This window comes from Mustelus asterias, chromosome 28 (genome assembly GCF_964213995.1).
Source record: "Mustelus asterias chromosome 28, sMusAst1.hap1.1, whole genome shotgun sequence".
NCBI classification, from domain to species: domain Eukaryota; kingdom Metazoa; phylum Chordata; class Chondrichthyes; order Carcharhiniformes; family Triakidae; genus Mustelus; species Mustelus asterias.
The window spans coordinates 6,687,382-6,705,165 of record NC_135828.1 but is presented as its reverse complement, the minus strand read 5'-3'; the positions used below and the strand labels follow the sequence as shown (position 1 = coordinate 6,705,165).

The 17,784-nt window shown below is 49.4% G+C and overlaps 1 protein-coding gene across 1 annotated transcript in view; it reads left to right on the top strand.

The window, feature by feature from the left end:
* LOC144480226 (testican-2-like) overlaps nt 1–9,843 on the top strand; it is an 87,006-nt gene extending 77,163 nt beyond the window's left edge. The window contains exons 7-10 of the mRNA XM_078199476.1: nt 636–854; nt 1,806–1,868; nt 7,922–8,059; nt 9,305–9,843. Coding sequence (XP_078055602.1) covers nt 636–854; nt 1,806–1,868; nt 7,922–8,059; nt 9,305–9,450 — 566 coding nt within the window. The 3' untranslated portion in view covers nt 9,451–9,843. The remainder of the gene's footprint in view (nt 1–635; nt 855–1,805; nt 1,869–7,921; nt 8,060–9,304) is intronic.
* The last annotated feature ends 7,941 nt before the right edge of the window (nt 9,844–17,784 follow it).

The window sequence follows — 17,784 nt, the reverse complement described above, 5'->3', positions numbered from 1 at the left end:
ATGGTTAGCCAAAGGTTTATCTTTATGTCTTAGTCATATCTCTTAGTCATTATTCTCGGGCGGCATGGTGGCACAGTGGTTAGCACTGCTGCCTCACAGCGCCAGGGACCCGGGTTCGATTCCCGGCTTGGGTCACTGTCTGTGCGGAGTCTGCACGTTCTCCCCATGTCTGCGTGGGTTTCCTCCAGATAGTCTGGTTTCCTCCCACACACTCCAAAGATGTGCGTAATAGGTGGATTGGCCATGCTAAATTGCCCCTTAATATCAGGAGGGCTAGCTGAGGTAAATGCATGGGGTTATGGAGATAGGGTCTGGGTGGGATTGTGGCAGGTGCAGCTTTGATGGGCTGAATGGCCTCCTTCTGCACTGTAGGGATCCTATGTACCCAAACAGGGGCTGGAGTGGGAATAGAGGGATATGGTCCCTGGAAGGGTAGGGGGTTTTAGTTCAGTCGGGCAGCATGGCCGGTGCAGGCTTGGTGGGCCGAAGGGCCTGTTCCTGTGCTGTAATTTTCTTTGTTCTTTGTGGCGACTACGGGATTTTCACAGTAACTTCATTGCAGTGTTAATGTAAGCCTACTTGTGACACTAATAAATAAACTTTAATCTTAAAACTTCTCTGCTCTCTTCCTGTAGTGCTGGAAAAGAGTTTGGGGGCCAGCTGCAGGGACTCGATTGGCTGGATGTTTTCCAAGCTTGATACAGATGTGGACCTATTCCTGGATGAGGGAGAGCTGGCAGCCATCAACCTGGACAAGTATGAGGTCTGCGTGAGACCTTTCTTCAACTCCTGCGACACCTACAGGGACGGACATGTCTCCATGGCTGAGTGGTGTTTCTGCTTCTGGAGAGAAAGTAGGTAGTGCGGTGAGAACAGGGCCAACATTTGTTGGCGGTGCCAAGCATTCTGTTTGTGTAGACTTGTGAACAAACACTTTTATTCTAAGTTGTGTGCACAAACTAAGCTCAATGATCAGACTTCCAACTTGCTGCTGTGGATCAAACTGATTGAGCAAACTGCTCAGTTTCCATTCTTGTTGACATAGCCTCAAACCACATCCTCTTGCTTTCAAAACCTCCCTCATCTTTTGGACCCAACTTTCATTTTCTGCCCTAAACGCTTCTGGTTGCAGTTTTCATCGAGTCACGGAATCCCTACGGAGCAGAAGGAGGCCATTCAGCCCATCGAGTCTGCACCAACTCTCTGACCAGAGTGTCTTACCCAGGCCCTCTCCCCCACTCTATCCCCGCAAGCCCACGCATTTACCATGGCTAATCCCATCTAACCTACACATCTTTGGGCATGAAGGGGCAATTTAGCATGGCCAATCCACCTAACCCGTACATCTTTGAAGTATGGGAGGAAACCAGAGCACCCGGAGGAAACCCATGCAGACACGGGGAGAATGTGCAAACTCCACACACACAGTCACCTAGGGCTGGAATCGAACCCGGGTCCCTGGCGCTGCGAGGCAGCAGTGCTAACCACTGTGCCAACCTTTCAGTTTTGGGGCATGGGCCCCACTGCGACTATCCAATTCCGGTCTGCTGTTCATCTCCGATTCTAATCATTCCAGAATTGGTAGCAGTGTCTTCAGCTGCCAACCTAAGCTGTAGAGTTTCCTCAATGAACCTCTCCAACTTTCTTCCTTCACCTTCTCTTTTTAAGGATCCCCTTGAAAACCTCCTTGTTTATCTGCCCTAAGTATGTCCTGATGTGAAGTGTCTTGGGACCTTGTGCGATCTTGCCGGTGTTGTGTGCAGTGTATGGTACTGCTGTTGATTGATCGCTTTGTGTTGTCACAGAGCCCCCCTGCCTAGCTGAACTTGAGAAGATCCAACTGCAAGAGGCAGTGCGGCAAGTACCTGGTGAGTCGGAGCTGCAAATTGTCTTCCTTTGCGCACCCCTGGAGATTTGATAGCTCACAGCCTCAAGATTTTGAATCTCAGCCAAGCGAAGTCTTCTGCGCAAATAAATATCTGAGCTGCATCCCCTTTGCCTTGAAGTAGCACACCGAACGATTTAATGCTCCAAAACTGCATGGTGGTGAAAGGCAACTATATAAATGCCTGGTATGGAGGACATTAGCTATGAGGAGAAGTTGGAGAAACTTGGTTTGTTCTCACTGGAATGACAGAGGTTGAGGGGCGACCTGATAGAAGTCTACAAGATTGTGAGAGGCATGGACAGAGTGGACAGTCGGGAGCTTTTTTCCAGGGTGGTCGAGGGGGCATAGGTTTAAGGTGCGAGGGGCAAGGTTTAAAGAAGATGTACAAGACAAGTTTTTTTACACAGAGGGTGGTGGGTGCCTGGAACTCGCCGCCGGGAGAGGTAGTGGAAGCAGATACGATAATGAGTTTTAAAGGGGGTCTTGACACATACATGAATAGGATGGGAATAGAGGGATATGGTCCCTGGAAGGGTAGGGGGTTTTAGTTCAGACGGGCAGCATGGCCGGTGCAGGCTTGGAGGGCCGAAGGGCCTGTTCCTGTGCTGTAATTTTCTTTGTTCTTTGTAAATGCGAGTTAGTAACTATAACCTCTGTATTAGATGTTGAGACCGATATATCTTGAGAAAATCTCGTGGAACTTAAAAAGGATAGATAGATCTCCTCACAATATCCTGATGAGACTTCCTGACTTGGCTCACCCATGCAGAGTAGATCAGGTGTGTTTGGAAGTACCCAGCAACGCAGGCCTGTGGAAGATCTTTATCTGGCTGCTCAGAGGTTATGGCCTGAGGCCAGAAACTCACCATGGTAAGTGTGATCCAGAAGTCAGTGGCTGAGATTTTCCAACCCGCCGCAGGAGATTCGATGGAATTTCCTGATGGGGCATCCTGCCATGGGTCACAGGGTGCCTGATCAGGAGGGACACGCATACACACACACATACACAGTGGCACACACGCACACACACGCGGCCCTTTAGGTGGTGATGAATTGGTCCCTTCAGGGCCTCAGTTGGTCTTTGTGCAGACAGGCCACCCAACTCCTAGTCTGCTCCCGGTAAAATCCCATTGGAGGCAGGAAAGGGACAGGCGTGCCACCCCCTGCCATCCCAACCCTGCCAGCTAGCCCCACTCCCAGGTACAGCGTATAATTGTGGAAATAGTGGAGGCGTTAGTTATGATCTTTCAAAAGTCACTGGAGTCAGGGAAAGTCCCAGAGGATTGGAAAATCGCTGTTGTAACCCCACTGTTCAAGAAGGGAACAAGAAAAAAGATGGAAAATTATAGGCCAATTAGCCTAACCTCAGTTGTTGGCAAAATTCTAGAATCCATCGTTAAGGATGAGATTTCTAAATTCTTGGAAGTGCAGGGTCGGATTAGGACAAGTCAGCATGGATTTAGTAAGGGGAGGTCGTGCCTGACAAACCTGTTAGAGTTCTTTGAAGAGATAACAAATAGGTTAGACCAAGGAGAGCCAATGGATGTTATCTATCTTGACTTCCAAAAGGCCTTTGACAAGGTGCCTCACGGGAGACTGCTGAGTAAAATAAGGGCCCATGGTATTCGAGGCAAGGTACTAACATGGATTGACGATTGGCTGTCAGACAGAAGGCAGAGAGTTGGGAAAAAAGGTTCTTTCTCAGAATGGCAACCGGTGACAAGTGGTGTCCCGCAGGGTTCAGTGTTGGGGCCACAGCTGTTCTCTTTATATATTAACGATCTAGATGACGGGACTGGGAGCATTCTGGCCAAGTTTGCCGATGATACAAAGATAGGTGGAGGGGCAGGTAGTATTGAGGAGGTGGGGAGGCTGCAGAAAGATTTAGACAGTTTAGGAGAGTGGTCCAAGAAGTGGCTGATGAAATTCAACGTGGGCAAGTGCGAGGTCGTACACTTTGGAAAAAAGAATAGAGGCATGGACTATTTTCTAAACGGTGACAAAATTCATAATGCTAAAGTGCAAAGGGACTTGGGAGTCCTAGTCCAGGATTCTCTAAAGGTAAACTTGCAGGTTGAGTCCGTAATTAAGAAAGCAAATGTAATGTTGTCATTTATCTCAAGAGGCTTGGAATACAAAAGCAGGGATGTACTTCTGAGGCTTTATAAAGCACTGGTTAGGCCCCATTTGGAGTACTGTGAGCAATTTTGGGCCCCACACCTCAGGAAGGACATACTGGCACTGGAGCGGGTCCAGCGGAGATTCACACGGATGATCCCAGGAATGGTAGGCCTGACATACGATGAACGTCTGAGGATCGTGGGATTATATTCATTGGAGTTTAGGAGGTTGAGGGGAGATCTGATAGAAACTTACAAGATAATGAACGGCTTAGATAGGATGGACGTAGGGAAGTTGTTTCCATTAACAGGGGAGACTAGGACGCGGGGGCACAGCCTTAGAATAAAAGGGAGTCACTTTAGAACAGAGATGAGGAGAAATTTCTTCAGCCAGAGAGTGGTGGGTCTGTGGAATTCATTGCCACAGAGGGCTGTGGAGGCCGAGACGTTGAGCGTCTTCAAGACAGAAATTGATAAATTCTTGATTTTTCGAGGAATTAAGGGCTATGGGGAGAGAGCGGGTAAATGGAGTTGAAATCAACCATGATTGAATGGTGGAGTGGACTCGATGGGCCGAATGGCCTTACTTCCGCTCCTATGTCTTATGGTCTTAAAATCCCAATTCTTATTTAGCCCTTGGATTCTGGAGGGCCTTCAACATACACCCCCCTCACACATTGTCCATCAGTCTCTTTGGGGAAGACAAATGACTTTAATGACTTGACTTGAAGCATTAGCTCAGTAGTTTGTGTGAGTATGTGTGTGTGTGTGTCAGTGTGTGTGTGTGTGTATGTGTGTGTGTGCCTGCATGTGTTGCGTGTGTGTGCCTGTGTGTGTGTGTGTCAGTGTGTGTGTGTGTGCCTATGTGTGTGTGTCAGTTTGTGTGTACGCCTGTGTGTGTGTGTGTGGTGTTACGTGTGTGTGTTACGTGTGTGTTACGTGTGTTATGTGTGTGTGTTACGTGTGTGTGTTACGTGTGTGTGTTACGTGTGTGTGTTACGTGTGTGTGTTACGTGTGTGTGTTACGTGTGTGTGTTACGTGTGTGTGTGTGGTGTTACATGTGTATGTGTGTGTGTGAGTGTGGTGTGTGTGTGTGTTACGTGTGTGTGTTACGTGTGTGTGTGTGTGTTACGTGTGTATGTGTGGTGTTACATGTGTATGTGTGTGTGTGTGTTATGTGTGTGTGTGTATGTTATGTGTGTGTGTGGTACGTGTATGTGTGTGTGAGTGTGACATGTGTGTGTTTGTGTGTGTGTGGTGTTACATGTGTATGTGTGTGAGTGTGGTGTTGGGTGTGTGTGTGTTACGTGTGTGTATGGTGTTACATGTGTATGTGTGTGTGTGTGTGTGAATGTGGTATTGTGTGTGTGTGTTACGTGTGTGTGTGTGTGTGTGTGTTACGTGTGTGTGTGTGGCACGTGTGTGTGTGTGTATGTGTGTGTGGTGTTACATGTGTGTGTGTGTGAGTGTGGTGTTGGGTGTGTGTGTGTGTGGTACGTGTATATGTGTGTGTGTGTGGTGTTACGTGTGAGTGTGACATCTTGTGCAATGAAATTTGTCTCAGGGCTTGAGTTTGGAAAGTGTTTCAGCATCAGTGTTTGCAAAAGCCAACCAGTTGGCGGGCCCTTCATCCGATAAGTGATGGTTAATGATTGGGGCCGTCAATTCACAGAACTGGTTATTTGCGGTTTGAGAAGCTTTAAGCCACGATAAACCGAGGAGTAGATTAGATTGCTTCTATAGTTTATCTCTAAAATATACAAGCAAACATCAAAAAAAGACGTCAATGCGACTTATTTAGTAGAATGGCCTATACATGGGGACAGCCTTTACATGACAAAGCAAGGAGGGGTTTGGGGAACAGAGTGGCTGAACGGGTCTCCGTCTGTTTTTATGGAGTGGGATATTTGGGGAGCAAATCCTTCTGATACTCATAGAATCATAGAATCCCTACAGTGCAGAAGGAGGCCATTCGGCCCATCGAGTCTGCACCGACCACAATCCCACCCAGGCCTTATTCCTGTAACCCCACATATTTACCCCGCTAATCCCCCTGACACCAGGGTCAATTTAGCATGGCCAATTAATCTAACCCGCACATCTTTGGAGTGTGGGAGGAAACCGGAGCACCCGGGAGGAAACCCACGCAGACACGGGGAGAACGTGCAAACTCCACACAGACAGTGACCCAAGTCGGGAATCGAACTCTGGTGCTGTGAGGCAGCAGTGCTAACCCACTGTGCCACCGTGCCACCCCGCCGATACTGTTCAATCTTCCCTAAAGCTCAAGGAATGTTTCCTCCAGTTGAGCAGTGGGGATTTGCTTAAGTCAGCATCGAGTTCAGCGAAGTGAAACCTTCAATTGCGTTTGATGATCATCACACTGCACGACCCCAATCAGCTTAAGTAGGTTTTGCTGTTAACTTTATTGCCTGGGTAACAGCCGGGGCTGTCATTCAGAAGTAATTTGCTGTTTATAAATTTGTTGATGTTTGGAAGCTTTAGAGGATGTGCCAGGCACTGGGTGTCAGCTGTGGCTCCGTGAGGAGCAGTCTTTACTCTCAATCAGAAAACTGTTGGGATTGTGGTTGGTGCAGATTCGATGGGCTGAATGGCCTCCTTCTGCACTTTAGGATTCTAAGATTCATTCCTGCTCCAGGCACTTGAGTGTATAATCTAAAGTAAAAAAGTTTAAAATTAAAGTTTGTTTATTAGTCACAAGTAAGGCTTATATTAACTCTGCAATGAAGTTACTGTGAAATTCCCCTAGTCGCCACACTCCAGCGCCTGTTTGGGTCAATGCAACCTAACCAGCATGTCTTTCGGACTGTGGGAGGAAACCGGAGCACCCGGAGGAAACCCTCGCAGAGAATGTGCAAACTCCACACAGAGAGTGACCCAAGCCGGGAATCGAACCCGGGTCCCTGGCGCTGTGAGGCAGCAGTGCTAACCACTGTGCCACCGTGCCGCTCCACAAGGCTGACGCTCCAGTACAGTGAGATGTTGAGCTGAGGCCGTTCCTTCCCGCTTCAGGTGGATGTAAAAGCTCTTCCGGCCCTATTTTGGAAAAGGGGGCTGATCTCAGGGTATCCTTGTACCTACACCTGAGTTCAGGTGATCAGCTTCGAGGTATAATCATCGCTGTTTGTGGTTTCAATGATGATAGGAAGGCACCAATGACTCACGGGGTTGGGTAAACATGTTTTGAGTTCATTTATAGAAACATATTTACAGAGGCATCAACATTGAAGACACATCTGTGTCTGCCCAAGAGCAGCAGTGAACCTGAAACTGGATTGCATGACGCACTTCCTTTCCAATGGTATCACGCTGCAAACCCTGCAAAGGCATATTACAACAGTGCGAGATCGCTGTGCGCATAACGGCGGTCGCATTTCCTGCATTACAGCATCTGCTGCACTTCAGCGGCTTTTCATTGGCCATGAAGTGGTGCGGAATAATGTTCCTTTTTTTATTCATACGTGGGACATGGGCGTCGCTGGCTGGACCAGCATTTATTTCCCATCCCTAGTTGCCCGAGGGTAGTTGAGAGTCAACCACATTGCTGTGGCTCTGGAACCACATGTAGGCCAGACCAGGGAAGGACGGCAGATTTTCTTCCCTAAAGGACATTAGTGAACCAGATGGGTTTTTGCGGCAATGGTTTCATGGTCATCAGTAGATTATTAATTCCAGATATTTTTTTTATTGAATTCAAATTTCACCATCTGCCGTGACGGGATTCGAACCCGGGTCCCCCAGAACATTAGCTGAGTTTCTGGATTATTAGTCTAGCGATAACACCACTGGGCCATCGCCTCCCTTGTTCAATGCAATGCAGGTTCTTTAACTCTTTTAGAGAGCTGATAGCTAGGTTCTGTCCACGCTGACTAACCTCTCTCTCTGCTACAGGTACCTTCATTCCCAGTTGTGATGAGGATGGATACTATAGAAAGCTACAGTGCAATACTTATTCTGGCGAGTGTTGGTGCGTTGACCAGCAAGGCGGTGAGGTGACAGGAACTCGGGTTAAAGGAAACCCTGACTGCGGTAATAACACATCTTCCATTTTGCTTTGATCTGATTCTTGCCAATCCATTAACTCACTAAAAGTCCGTATCCCACCCGCCCCCCCCCCCCCCCCCCAGGGAAATCCATCCAGAACTTTGGGTCTGAAACGTTTCTTCGTTTCTGCTGGATTTGGGGGCTAAATTATGGGACGTTACATAAACCTCTGCTGATAGATGATCAACCCAAAACGTTAACTCTGTTTTTTTTCCCTCTGCAGATGCTGCGTGGTTTGCTGAGTATTTCCGGCATTTTCTGTTTTCATAGAATCATAGGATTCGTACACTGCAGAAGGAGGCCATTCGGCCCATCGAGCCTGCACCGACTCCAATCCCACCCAGGCCCTATCCCCGTAACCCCGTGCATTTACCCTACTAATCCCCCCGACACTAACGATCAATTTAGCACGGCCAATCCACCTAACCTGCACATCTTTGGATGATCTCAGTCTTTTGTGTCTTTTTCCCGACGGAAGAAGGTGGAAGAGAGAATGTCCGGGGTGCGTAGGGTTCTTGATTATGCTGGCTGCTTTTCCGAGGCAGCGGGAAGTGTAGACAGAGTCAATGGATGGGAGGCTGGTTTGCGTGATGGATTGGGCTACATTCACGACCCTTTTGTACTTCCTTGCGGTCTTGGGCAGAGCAGGAGCCATACCAAGCTGTGATACAACCAGAAAGAATGCTTTCTATGGTGTGTCTGTAAGAGTTGGTGAGAGTCGCAGCGGACATGCCAAATTTCCTTAGCCTCCAGAGTAAATGAATCAGACCAAGAGATCAAACTTTCACCTCTTTAGTTATAAAAGAATATTGGAGATGGCAAAAAAAAGATTTTTTGACTCACAGTCAGGATTCATCCAATTGGGCAATGAAAAGTTTGCTTGCTTTCCGATTGGTGGGAAATGAAGGGGGGAGGGAGGGTTCCATGGTGATGGACGTGTTGGCCAACCAATGACAGGAATGTGGGGGCGGGGGATCGTGTGATGGAACCTCGGAAGATGTGAGCCTCTCCTTTTCCCCTCCTCCCTCCGCCACCCCTCCCCCATTCTCTCCGTCCCGCCAGTGCCCTTCCCTCACTCTGCCCATCAATCCCCTCCCGCCCCCCCACCCCCCGCCCTCACACCCACCGCTTTCACACAGGCCCCAAACACCTTGACCTTGTTGGCATCTCTCCTCGGCAATGACCTGTTGTGGCGCCGTGACTGAACCTGATTTCCTGCTACCTCTGCAGATGACTTGATCGGTTTCTCGGGCGACTTTGGCAGCGGAGTGGGCTGGGAGGACGAGGAGGAGAAAGAGACGGAAGAGACCGCGGAGGAGACGGAAGAAGAGGAGGGTGAGGTCGGGGAGACGGATGATGGCGGTTACATTTGGTGAAACAGCTCCGCTGTACAATAAGCACTGCTAAATATTTGGCACTTGTTCTCCATGAACCACTTTTACTCCTTCTGATTAACCCATCCACTATCACACAGTGTACACCACCCGTTCACAATGCGTATGTAAATTGACACCACTCGCTGCACCACTCGAGATTGCTTTAACACACTGACGCACAGAGGGTCACCCCTCAATGAGTGACCCAGAACCCCTGGAATGTTGCTGACCAGGCCAAACATGCCATTTACACTTCACAACCCAGAATGTATCCCCGTCATGGTGGAGGGCTGGTGGGGGAGAGGTCTGAGGGACTCATTGCTGTCAAGGGGACATGTGGGTATCAGTATAGCGAAACCGGGAGAGGGGGGGAATGTGACAACTAGTTCATTCCGAAGCAATGTCAGTGGAAAGTGTGGTGAGTAATGGCAGCTCTCCTACCCCTCCCCACCCCCACATCCTTGCTCACTCTCCCTTCACCCACTGCCCCTCAGCCACTGCACTCTCACTCCTCATTCCGTTACCCGCCAGCCCCTCACTCGCTGTCTTACAATGCCCTGCAGACACTGCCCGCTTGTCTGCAGTTACAACATACCCCAAAGTTGACCCCCCCCCCCAGTGCACTCTGTGCAGAATGTGGATCTGTTCCCTATCCGCCCTCTCCAACACTGGAGACACACTGAGACACTTCCTCAAACACTGGAGAGACACTGAGACACTCCCTCAGACACTGGAGAGACACTGAGACACTCCCTCAGACACTGGAGAGACACTGAGACACTCCCTCAGACACTGGAGAGACACTGAGACACTCCCTCAGACACTGGAGAGACACTGAGACACTCCCTCAGACACTGGAGAGACACTGAGACACTCCCTCAGACACTGGGGAGACACTGAGACACTCCCTCAGACACCGGAGAGACACTGAGACACTCCCTCAGACACTGGAGACACTGAGATACTGCCTCAGACACTGGAGAGACACTGAGACACTTCCTCAAACACTGGAGAGACACTGAGACACTCCCTCAGACACTGGAGAGACACTGAGACACTCCCTCAGACACTGGAGACACTGAGATACTGCCTCAGACACTGGAGACACTGAGACACTTCCTCAAACACTGGAGACACTGAGACACTCCCTCAGACACTGGAGAGACACTGAGATACTACCTCAAACACTGGAGACACTGAGATACTTCCTCAGACACTGGAGACACTGAGATACTGCCTCAGACACTGGAGACACTGAGACACTTCCTCAAACACTGGAGAGACACTGAGACACTCCCTCAGACACTGGAGACACTGAGATACTGCCTCAGACACTGGAGACACTGAGACACTTCCTCAAACACTGGAGACACTGAGACACTCCCTCAGACACTGGAGAGACACTGAGACACTCCCTCAGACACTGGAGACACTGAGATACTTCCTCAGACACTGAAGACACTGAGACATTTCCTCAAACACTGGAGAGACACTGAGACACTCCCTCAGACACTGAGACACTCCCTCAAACACTGAAGACACTGAGACACTTCCTCAGACACTGGAGAGACATTGAGACACTCCCTCAGACACTGGAGAGACATTGAGACACTCCCTCAGACACTGGAGAGACACTGAGACACTCCCTCAGACACTGGAGAGACACTGAGACACTCCCTCAGACACTGGAGAGACACTGAGACACTCCCTCAGACACTGGAGAGACACTGAGACACTCCCTCAGACACTGGAGAGACACTGAGACACTCCCTCAGACACTGGAGAGACACTGAGACACTACCTCAGACACTGGAGATAGTGAGACACTCCCTCAGACACTGGAGAGACATTGAGACACTCCCTCAGACACTGGAGAGACACTGAGACACTCCCTCAGACACTGGAGAGACACTGAGACACTCCCTCAGACACTGGAGATAGTGAGACACTCCCTCAGACACTGGAGTGACACTGAGACACTCCCTCAGACACTGGAGAGACACTGAGACACTCCCTCAGACACTGGAAAGACACTGAGACACTCCCTCAGGCACTGGAGATGCAGAGACACTACCTCAGACACTGGAGATAGTGAGACACTCCCTCAGACACTGGAGACACACTGAGACACTCCCTCAGACACTGGAGTGACACTGAGACACTCCCTCAGACACTGGAGACACTGAGACACTCCCTCAGACACTGGAGAGACACTGGGATACTCCCTCAGACACTGGGGAGACACTGAGATACTCCCTCAGACACTGGGGAGACACTGAGACACTCCCTCAGACACTGGAGAGACACTGAGACACACCCTCAGACATGGAGAGACACTGAGACACTCCCTCAGACACTGGGGAGACACTGAGATACTGCCTCAGACATGGAGAGAGCTCAGCAGCGCTCTGAGAAGCGTGAGTGTGAGGATTACACCCCAGGTTTAACCATGTCCAACTTGTGTTCTGACTCTTGAGTTGGACCTGAGCAGGGATGTGTTTGGTACAATGAGCACGGGGCAGAATTGTCAGAGACCTAATTAATATTTTAACATCAGAAATAGATCATGTTTCTCTCTGGAAGCCACTTGCAGAACTGTCTATCGCGCTATACAAAGGTGTGACTGAAAAGAAATGCTGAGTGTAACATTATCGTGAACAGCCGCCTTGTCCTATAGAACGCTCGGTGTTAATAATTCCTATTGCTCCATGGGGCTGTGTACGGGTAGGTTTCAGAGGGACAGGCGGGAGGCAGTTGCTATGAAACTTGTGTCATTGTTATTCCCGCTCACACACCTGCTGAAGTTACCCCCGCCGCCCTCCACACCATCTGAACGGATGTTTGTGAATTGGAGATGATCTCATGAACAATCAGTGTTTTTGCTCAGTTACTCCACTAGGGAGCAGGGCTGAATGATGCAGGAGGAGGGCACAAATACACACACTGCACACGCAGGGATGTTCACATATATGTTCATACAAACACGCATACACGCACATTCTTCCAACATGTGGGGTGGGATTGTGGTCGGTGCAGACTCGATGGGCCGAATGGCCTCCTTCTGCACTGTAGGGTTTCTATGATTTCTATGTATATATATATATATATATATGAACTTGCATATGCAACACACACGTGCACACGCAGCATACACATGTGGCATACATATGCATGCACACACTTTCACACACATGCACACATTCGCACAAACATTCACACACGCAAAGTACACACACACACATCACACACGCACAGCACACATACACGTACACACACACAGCACATACACATGTACACATGCACACACAGCGCACACATTAATGAACACACACGCGTGCACAGACACACACACACACGCATGTTGTTTTTGTTCCAAAAATATACATTATTGATGAAATGTGTAACGGTAGATTACACAGCAGTTCAAAGTTCCCATGATATGAACTACAATACACACCTGTTATTTTTTTCAGTGCACTGCCTCACTACAAATATATTTCAGGTTATAATTCTAATATTTATTTTGTGTCAATGCTGCAGCCCAGTTTTACCCAATTCCAGCCCCTCGCTCTACTATGTCAGGGGAGCCTGAGACAGTGGCCTTTCCCCAGTGAACCTTTTGTGGTGGCGCCCCAAACTTCAGTGTGTCCCTAGTCCCGGATTCAGTGCGCCCCTAATCCTGGATTCCGTGCATCCCTAATCCTGGATTCAGTGTGTCCCTAATCCCGGATTCCATGCATCCCTAATCCTGGATTCAGTGTGTCCCTAATCCCGGATTCAGTGCGTCCCTAATCCCGGATTCAGTGCGTCCCTAATCCCGGATTAAGTGCGTCCCTAATCCCGGATTCAGTGCGTCCCTAATCCCGGATTCAGTGCGTCCCTAATCCCGGATTCAGTGAGTCCCTAATCCCGGATTCAGTGCGTCCCTAATCCCGGATTCAGTGCGTCCCTAATCCCGGATTCAGTGCGTCCCTAATCCCGGATTAAGTGCGTCCCTAATCCCGCATTAAGTGCGTCTCTAATCCCGGATTAAGTGCGTCCCTAATCCCAGATTCAGTGCGTCCCTAATCCCGGATTAAGTGCGTCCCTAATCCCGGATTCAGTGCGTCCCTAATCCCGGATTCAGTGCGTCCCTAATCCCGGATTAAGTGCGTCCCTAATCCCGGATTCAGTGCATCCCTAGTCCTGGATTTTGGGAAATCTGTCAGTGTACCACACGGACACCTTGCACTGCAAGACCAGCGAGCTTCAGGCAGATCAAAACGTTCGCTGAATTGAGACGTTTTTACACGTGTTTGAATTCACACACACGCATGACCGAACACGCCCACTCTGTCTACCCTCTCACCGGTTCCTGTTGGCAGTAACCATGATCTCATTACTCAGCCCACACTGACAGGCGTGGGAGATGCTGACGTCACGCCTGGATTGGTGAGAGGGAGGATTTGAGGTTAAAGGAAAGATTCAGGTTATTTAAATTATCCCATTAGCCCTCATTGAAATTCCCTTACTGGCTATTCCAGGAAGGCCCCCTTCTCCCCGAGGTGTGGTGACCCTCAGGTTAAATCACCACCAGTCAGCTCCCCCCCTCAAAGGGGAGAGAGAGCAGCGTATGGTGACCTGGGACCGTTACCTATTCCGAATGAAACTGGAAAGCAGATCTTTTGTGATGTTAGTGAATGTTCTCAGAATTCTCTTCAAAATAAGCCGACAATTGGGGCCGAACAGTAACCGCTTTCCTCTGCACACGCTCCTCCTATACCAGACACGGCTACACACCAGTGAAGGGCGTGTTTGGTATTTAGATCAGACGGATGATCTGGACTGGCTGTTCACCTTCATGTGATTAATGCTCGACAGGCAAGGTGACTACAGAATTATCCAGTTAACATACCCACACACACACGGACCCTCACACACACACACACACACTGACCCTCACACATGCTCACACTGACCCTCACACACACACAGACCCTCACACACACTCACACTGACCCTCACACACTGACCCTCACACACACTCACACTGACCCTCACACACTGACCCTCACACACACTCACACTGACCCTCACACACTCACACTGACCCTCACACACTGACCCTCACACACACTCACACTGACCCTCACACACTGACCCTCACACACACTCACACTGACCCTCACACACACTCACACTGACCCTCACACACTGACCCTCACACGTATCAATCGTCACCCAAACTAACCCACACATCAATTCACACACTCACACTCTCTCTCTCTCTCACTCACTCACTCATTCTCTCACTCACTCATTCACACTCACACTCATGTAACACTCACTCTCACTCACTCACACACTCTCTCACTCACACTCACTTACTCACACTCTCACTCTCTCTCACTCTCTCTCACTCTCACTCTCTCTCACTCTCTCTCTCACTCTCTCTCTCACTCTCTCTCACTCTCACTCTCACTCTCTCTCTCACTCTCTCTCTCACTCTCTCTCTCACTCTCTCTCTCACTCTCTCTCACTCTCTCTCACTCTCTCTCACTCACTCACTCTCACTCACTCACTCACACTCTCTCTCACTCACACTCTCACTCACTCACTTACTCACACTCTCACTCTCTCTCACTCACTCTCACTCACTCTCTCTCACTCTCTCTCACTCTCTCTCACTCACTCTCTCTCTCACTCACTCACACTCTCTCACTCACACTCTCACTTACTCACACTCTCACTCTCTCACACTCTCACTCACTCACTTACTCTCACTCTCTCTCACTCTCTCTCACTCACTCTCTCTCACTCTCTCTCACTCACTCACACTCTCTCTCACTCACACTCTCACTCACTCACTTACTCACACTCTCACTCTCTCTCACTCTCTCTCACTCTCTCTCTCACTCACTTGCTCACTCTGTCACTCTCTCTCACTCACTCGCTCACTCTCTCTCACTCGCTCACTCTCTCTCACTCGCTCACTCTCTCTCACTCTCTCACTCTCTCTCACTCTCACTCTCTCACTCTCTCTCACTCTCACTCTCTCTCACTCACTCGCTCACTCTCTCTCACTCACTCGCTCACTCTCTCACTCTCACTCACTCGCTCACTTACTCACTCACACACAGCCTTTTTACTGATGTCTCCGTTGAGGCTGGTTCTGTTGCTGGACTGTTCAAGATGCTCTGACATCATTCTGCAGGGTAATTTTCACTTTAGGGAATAGTGTAAATTGCAAATGTTGGTGATGTTATTGACTGTAATGGAGAGGAGAGTCAGCAGAGGTGTTTAACAGTGAGTAAGTAGCTCCCCCCAAAGTCAATATAGCTTGCTAAATACGCTGAGGTAATGTTCCCGTGGATAGGTGTAAAAATAGCATCAAAGATAACAATGTATGCAATTAACAACAACCTGCATTTATATAGCCCCCGTCGCTGTAATGATTCCTCTCAAGTCTCGGTGCCGGCCTATTTTAGGGCGTGGCAGAGAGCACCCAGCATAAATGTCAGGAAGTTATACTCTCGTCTCAGTCAGACGACCATGAGTTCATTTCTCGCCCCAGGGGCCTTGAGAGCCTTGCCCGGGCTGACTGTCCAATGCGGTACTGAGGGAGTGCAGCGCTGTCAGAGGCACCACCTATCGGGCAAGGTGTTGACATGAGATTCCATCTGTCCTCTTGGTCGGTTATGGAAGATCCCATGGTACGACTTAAAGAGGAGCAGGTGGTGGGAGTGGAGAGGTGGGGGTGGGGTAAGGTGGGGAGAGGTGGATTGGGGGTGGGGAGAGGTGGATTGGGGGTGCGGAGAGGTGGATTGGGGGTGGGGAGAGGTGGATTGGGGATGGGAGAGGTGGATTGGGGGTGGGGAGAGGTGGATTGGGGGTGGGGAGAGGTGGATTGGGGGTGGGGAGAGGTGGATTGGGGGTGGGGAGAGGTGGATTGGGGGTGGGGAGAGGTGGATTGGGGGTGGGGAGAGGTGGATTGGGGGTGGGGAGAGGTGGATTGGGGGTGGGGAGAGGTGGATTGAGGGTGGGAGTAGGGAGAGGGGGTGGGAGAGGGGAGTGAGGGTACTCCCCAGTGTCAGGGCCAATGTTTTTACCTCAACCAACACCTCAAATCAGATGATCTAGCCATTATTCTGTGGCTGTGGGCTTTTCACTTGTAAAGGCCGGCAGTGCGTTACTTTGATAGAAGATTTAATCTTGAAAACCCTTGCTGGTCACAACTTAATGACTTGCGTTCCCTAAGCATCCTCCTGGGCTCCCGGCCACAGAGCGAAGAGCTGCTTGATTGAGCTTCCTGTCATTTAGTCTGACCGGTTTGAGTTGACCTTGTAGCTACACGGTTTCTGCCCCTCTTCCAGTGATTGTACTGCAGTGAGGAGACAGTTGTCGCACTGGGTACCAAGCAGTTGGCTTCTTGATTGCAGCAGTCATCACTTCCTCCAATAATTGTAACGGCCCCCAAACGCATTCAGTTACGCACATCACCTCTCTGGTCAGAACAACCAACTTGGATGTGACAGCTTTCATTTATCTGTAAACGATGTAGTCAGAGTCTTAATACCGGGCCCTGTGGATTGGGGCTTTAGTTTCCGAATTGCAAACCATTTCGCAAGGACCAAGTGTTACTCGAGCCATGTGAAACCACAGTAATGTCCGTTCACGTCCAACATGTAATGGGAGTATGAAGAGTGAGTGCCACACAGTAACGAACAAAAGAATTTAGCGATATTAGCACTCGAGGTAATGGAAGAAATTTAAATGTTTCTTAAAGCGGGTTGGGGGGGGGGGGGGTGTCAGCAAGGCGGAACGGGAGGGGAGCGTCTGTGACGGAATACTTGAACGTAGGGGGCGGGAGGGGGAAAATGTTTAAGCTTGTCTCTGATTTTTATTTTAATTGTCAAGGAGAGAGGCAAGTGATGCATTATGGCTGGACCATTAGAATCTGGTTCTCCAAAATAAAATCCTTTTTACTGTTAACAAATGTGCAAAGGCAAATCAAGTGACAGGGCCTCCATCTTAATTATAAGTTTTGCGGCGTTGATATATGGTTTACAAGGCAGCTTCTCAAAAAGTTTAGAGTAAAAATTGTGTTTGCATGGCCGTCTTTTTAGGAGCTAAGGTGCAATACATGTTCACTTAATTTGTATAAACGGAGTGCGGCGTAATGTAGCGAATTAGTGGGTGCATTATAAAACTACAGAGTAACTCCAAATAGCAGTCCCATTCTTGCACAGCGCTGGAGATACTTAGAGAAGCTGGGTGGGTTGGGGGAAGGGTTGGAGTGACCCCCCCTACATTAATGTCGGATGATAGTAGTGAGGAGTTTTGTCTTGGTTCCCT